This window comes from Gallus gallus, chromosome 4 (genome assembly GCF_016699485.2).
Source record: "Gallus gallus isolate bGalGal1 chromosome 4, bGalGal1.mat.broiler.GRCg7b, whole genome shotgun sequence".
In the NCBI taxonomy this organism is placed as follows: domain Eukaryota; kingdom Metazoa; phylum Chordata; class Aves; order Galliformes; family Phasianidae; genus Gallus; species Gallus gallus.
The window spans coordinates 84,266,903-84,272,902 of record NC_052535.1 but is presented as its reverse complement, the minus strand read 5'-3'; the positions used below and the strand labels follow the sequence as shown (position 1 = coordinate 84,272,902).

Below are 6,000 nucleotides of genomic sequence, written 5' to 3'. Positions count from 1 at the left end.
TCGTGCAGCAGCTCTATTTGCTCTTCACACCACACAGGGATGAAGGCCATCTCAAAGAGGTGTTCATTAAGGCCAAGGCAGCTTCCAGCTGAACACCTGCCTGAAAAACACCGCCTGCGAAAGCAACTCCTTCCACACAGCAAATACAGTCACGTTCTGCTGCACGCTTCCATCAGCACAAAATAAATAAAACAATGCACACTTCTCATGTTGGACTTCGGCAAAAGACGTTTATTATTATTATTATTGTCGTGGTGCTGTTGTACCTGCTCTGCTCTGCCCACAGCGGTGGCATAAACGCTGTTACCATATTGTAGCTGATGATGCCGACGTACAAATCAAAATCCATCTTAATTTCAAACTCCATTAGAAACACAGGAAAGAAGAGCAACATTTACGAAATGTAAAGGGAAAAATGGCATGGAAAGAAATTCTTTTTCTTTTATTTTTTCAAGCTTCCAAGACGGTATTACAAACAACAGAGAGCAAAGTAAAGCTAGAAATGAAATACTTGACAGCATCTGTTTAAAAATTACAGCTAAGAAACCTAATAAAAGTTGAATAAACAGTTACTAGAAATAAAAATTTTTACACATATGGTATTTGTCTGGGATTTTTATTTCTTTAAAATAATTCATACAAATGGTTACAGTCACAAACATGATTTTAACCAAAAATATTGCTAGCCTACCACATTACCAGGAAGGAATCAATGTAGGCAATGAAATGCTGCTACTTTTCAGTAGTCTAGTGCCTTTTTCGCATCCCACCAATAATATATACTTTAACTGGTGACAAAAAGCACAATGCTCATTTATACAAAACCTTTTTTTTTTTTTCCTCAAAATCTCTTTGCAAGGTTGTCTTCATTTTGAAACAAGGGAATTCATGCCAAAATTAGGAGAAACGGTTTTTCTTTTGTTTACTAAATTATTCTAAAAAATAAGACAAGCAGGTAGAAAAAACAATGCACTGTGTGGCGTAGAAAGAAAAATGGGAAAAATTCATTGTCCTGAGAAGTTTGCCAACTGCCTCATTTTGGGGCATGTTTTAAAATATAAAAGAAAGGATTTTTAATCTCAAAATTGGTTTGCTGAATGCCTCCCTTACGTTTTTCCTTGTTGACAGCTAAGCAAACAAACCCTTTTTAATGTTCTAAAAACTGTACACAGACAAGTACATTCATGATATAATTAACTACTAACTTCTCTTGCTTAACAAAGAACCCATAGGACACAGAAACAGTGAATCAGTTCACTGGACAGGGACAAACTACAATTTATACGGAGGAAAAAATGTTTCCAAATCTTCTTTTTGTCTCCCACCTTTTCCTTTTATACTGTATATTGGACCAGTTTCTAAACCAATAATCGTCTCCTCCTTTAAGTTCATGGTTTTGCCTTAATCAAAATCCAGGGCTTTGTGTTTGTTTTGTTGTTTTCTTTTCCATACGCTGAAGTTGAAATCTCCGATGCTGGGAATGCTGTTTTCGTAGGCTACAATTGGTCGCTTGGGTGGTCTCTATCAGCTTCTGGTTTGACAGTTTGGCCGGGAGAAGGAGCATGGGGCGGGTGGGCTACAGCAGGGAGGCCGTGTGATAAAGACATAGGGTTGGGGACAATTCCTTCTACTGCTGTAGGTATGCCAGTCGGAGCCACACTTACAACACCTGGGGGATACCTGCTGAGAAAAGAAAATGAGAACAGACGTTACAACCAAGTGACGGCTGAAAGCAAAGCCCACCTTGCCTCCTCCAAAAGGTAACAGAGATGTTTATTTTCAGACCAGTGAGAAACACGGTTGGTTAAGCTGAAGATAAGACACCATACGTGGATCCTGTCAAAACATGCTGTACGTTACCCAAATGAGAAGATTTTTTTCTTAGGGTTTTTTTTTCTTTATGATTTCAGATTTAAGTATCCTTCACAAAGTATACCTCAGCAAGAAGCAACTCAGGCTAGACCTGCACACGTATACGTTCCCTGTCCTCTATGACTTTTCATCAGTGTGATCTTTGGAGACATTTCTCTCTTTCTCATATACAAATTTTGACATTTCACTGTTGCAGCTTGAAAAATAGAATCATTAAGGTTGGAAAAGACCTCTGAGATCTTCTAATCCAATCATCAACCTACCACCAAGTTTGCCCACTAAACCACGTCCCTCAGTACTACCGTCTGCCCTCTTCTGAAACACATCCAGGGATGGAGACTCCACCACCTCCCTGGGCAGCTGTTCCAATGCATTATCACTCTTTCTGAGAAGAAATTCTTCCTAACACCCAACCTGAACTTCCCCTGGTGCAACTTGAGGCCATTCCCTCTTACCCTATTGCTCTTACTTGGGACAACCCCACCTCGCTACAACCTCCTTTCAGGGAGTTGCTGAGAGCTCCTCTGAGCCTCCCCTTCTCCAGACTAAGCAATCCCAGACTAAGGTGAAAAACTATTTCTTAAAACTTACCTTGTAATCAGAACTTTCTAACAGTCCCCTAATCAAGCAATCACATTCACACTCTTAAGATGACAAATTCAGGTCTATTACACCAGTTTTTGTTTGTTTGTTTGTTTTTTTAGCTCCAAACTCACCACACTATTTGTCTGAAATTCAGAGAATTGGTATTAGTTATAACAGAGGCTGGGTACACTTTAGGCTGACTGCCTTCTTTTTAACCCAACACTGAAGCATTGTGGGAACAGCTCTTTACAGATACTTTGCCAGAGGACCTCAGCATGGCTACCTGATACAGCACAGTGATGATGGGGTCACTGTACACTGGCTTGGTCACCCTAAGAAAGACTGCTACAGATGGGACTCTGCTTGTTACCTGGGATGGATAACCAGAGTGTGAAAGACTGCACCACCTGGAGGCCGGATAAATTTGTTCCCACTTGTACACACATTCCCAGGTCTTCCTATGCTCTCTCTTTCTCCAGTTTCCTTCGAATTAATTTGTTGTTGCTAATGAAATCAGTTGCTTGTTTCAGTATTTCCATTTGACTCTCACTAGTCAAATTTGTTTCAATTCCTAGGAATATTGACCAACTAGGCATTATTTTGTTTATTCAAATTTCACTTTGAAACAGCTTATCCATTACTCCAGGTGCACTGTTCCACCTAATGTTATACACACAGACTGAAAATGGCTAGTGAAATACCTCAGTGTGAAACAACTCCTGAATGGTTACCATCAGCTAACTACTCTCATGCAAGTGCCTCTTAAGGATGAAGATATTTTCATTTTCTAGATGTTAGAAGGCAAAAAAAAATATGTCAATGTGCCCATAAAGTGCACAACTATTGCTTACTAGCTTGTCAAATTTCACTCTGCCTATAACCTGTTCTCTCTGTGGCATGGGAAATTACTCTGTGTTACTTAACAGGCAGCTTAATAAGAAGTATGCAGTAGTAACACAAAAGCAATGTACATTACGCTGCTACACCAAGACTATTATTAGTAGATCCTTCACAGAAATATCATTAACTTTTACTTAGGGGATAGGTCCTGCTGAACCTTTTATGTTGCCAGGGTAAATGTTTTGTTCTACCTAGAATGTGACAATATTCAGAAGATTTAGATGATATTCTGCTGATGAATGCTCCATGTTCCTCGTTAGTGATAATAGCTGATAATTTAAGAGCTTTGTCCTCTATCAAAATCCCAGTAAATGATATATCCAGAATTAAATAGCCTTCCTAGTTTTAGTTTACTGACAGAGTTATTTGCATTTTTTAACATATAAATTATTATCCCAGGTCTTATCTTCTAATGCAATTCCATGACTATGATACAGTTATTAGCACATCTGAAACATTACACTGCCTGTGACAGACTGCAGAACTCAGCTATGTGATGACAATCTTGTATTGCAGAGAGAAGACTGAACTGATCATTCAATACAGTTTTTTCTAATTCTGTAATTAATAAAGCTGGGAATTAAGCACCACCAAGTACAGCTACTAAAACAAATTTCTTCACAAAGCTTGAGCTCCAAGTTTCTCATATTTTACACTGCACAAAATAACAACTGCTTTCATTCACATTCAAAGACTACTCTATCAGCCCTCCAAATAGAAGCCTCCAGGTATTTGCTGTACAACTCGTCTCGTTCAAAACTGTCAAAGTGAGATCTACTTTGCATTTAAAAGCAATTGTAAAGTAACAGTTTACTTATTATTTTCCTTATTGAAAAAAAAAAAGACTGAAACAATGTCTAAAAAAAAGCATTTAGTTCTGTGCTTATCCAGTTTCCATTAAATACATAATGATGTACAAGATAAAGACCTTATCTCCACAAACGCTCTTAAGTTAAAATCTATTGCTAACTGTGCAGCCTGCCTCTGCTGGTCTTGTGATTTCCTCAGGATAGAGCAAGCAACTGCCTTTTATTTGGATTCATAACCTGCTGCTTAACTGCCATGACATGGCTGGAGCTACTACCCCCAGTTCAGGAACACCTGCCCTTAAGCCTCAGCTGCATACAGATGTGCCCCAAGTAGTTCAAATTTAAGGCAACCAAATCAAATGCTGCATGCTTGAACACATTTCAAATAAAACCAAATAAAAATAAAACCAGCTTTTGTCAGACATTCAGAGCTGTGGGTACTTTATCCAAAACTAAATACCTTGATGTGATCTGACGTATGTAAGTGTTGATTAAACCGAAATTATTCTTTTCCTCTGAAGTGCTTACAGCTACTGATAAGGCGATTATGGCAGAGGATAATGACTCTCTCTCTGTTATCTCTCTATCACTTCCTGGAGAAACTACTAGAACTCTTTGGACTTAAGAGCTTTACCACACTTCTCAGTATTGCATAGCTGGGTTTTCAGACAGGACAATACAAAAAGAATTCTTACACCCCTTAAAAATAAGAGAAAGTCCCGAAGACAGACAATGATAAGAAAGATGTTTAAAGACTGAGAGTAGAAAGATTAGGAGAAAGAGGTTAAAAAAAAGTAATGGAAGTACTGAATTGTCCCATCCCTCAAGACATTGTCTTTCAACAGCTGTTGGTAGCTTTCTCAGCCAGTCCTATCCTACTTGTGAGTAAAGACCATATTGGAAGATAACAAAAAATAAAATAAAATACAATTGCAGACTTTTTTATAAATAAAAATTGCATGAAGTTTGCTACTAGGAAAAATCCGCTGCTGCTGGGACAGCTGCTAGGGATAAAGGGATAGAGAAAGACCATCAAGCAACCAAAGTAACTGAGGAATACTCAGTGTGAAAAGAATGGCCCTTCTATTAATTATTAAAAACTGCTTTTCACAGTTGATTGAGATTGCATTGATCAAATCTCTCAAGTGCTTGTAAGGAATATCTTAAAAATAAAACACAAAATTTACAAGACACTGCTTTAAGCATGTTTTCATAAACACTACAGGCTATTCCACTGTATTCACTATTGAATTATTTATGCTCTTGTGTCTGGAGGCCACAAAAGCACATAACAATACTTTATTATCAAAAGTCTTTCTGTAACCAACTGCTGTATCACCCTTAACAAATGAACACCAACTTCTGCTGCCCTTATTAGAGATGACCAAAATTGTTTCTGTGGAACATACAAAAGATTGCATATTGTTCAGATATTATTAACCACATAAAACAGAAGATAAGAAAAGGAAACATACTTAAGCACTGTATGTCTGATTTTAGCAGCTAGCAAAACAATATTATTCTCTTGAATGGAACAATTATGAAAACAACTTAGCTGAAGCCTAATTCAGAAACACTTCATTTATTAATAGGAAGGTCCCTTCTTTTATCCTGGAATACTTACCTCTGCATTAAGCAAGTATTTCTTTTATGCCTGCAGCACACTTACCTGTATGCAGCACCATTAAGCTCTGGATGAACAACTCCGGGATCCATGCTGGCCCAATGTGTAGCTGCAGTCAAATGATCTTTGTTAACACAGTTTTTCAGACTGTCTGGAATACGACCTAGGATGAAGTAAAGGAAGAGAAACATATTTAATAATTTATGGTAC

At 37.9% G+C, this 6,000-nt stretch overlaps 1 protein-coding gene across 38 annotated transcripts in view; it reads right to left on the bottom strand.

Annotated features, from left to right (window-relative positions):
- Positions 1-205: 205 nt before the first annotated feature.
- Positions 206-6,000, bottom strand: part of CTBP1 (C-terminal binding protein 1) — a 221,785-nt gene continuing 215,990 nt past the window's right edge. For 19 of the 38 annotated variants that reach the window (XM_046940238.1, XM_046940234.1, XM_046940235.1 and 16 more), the window contains 2 exons: positions 5,836-5,953; positions 211-1,683 (listed from right to left, as the gene is read on the bottom strand). In XM_046940238.1, the coding sequence (XP_046796194.1) occupies positions 1,497-1,683; positions 5,836-5,953 (305 nt within the window). In that variant the 3' untranslated portion in view covers positions 211-1,496. Of the gene's footprint in view, positions 1,684-5,835; positions 5,954-6,000 lie in introns of all 38 variants that reach the window. The other 19 variants (XM_046940240.1, XM_046940257.1, XM_046940246.1 and 16 more) reach the window with 3 other exon arrangements.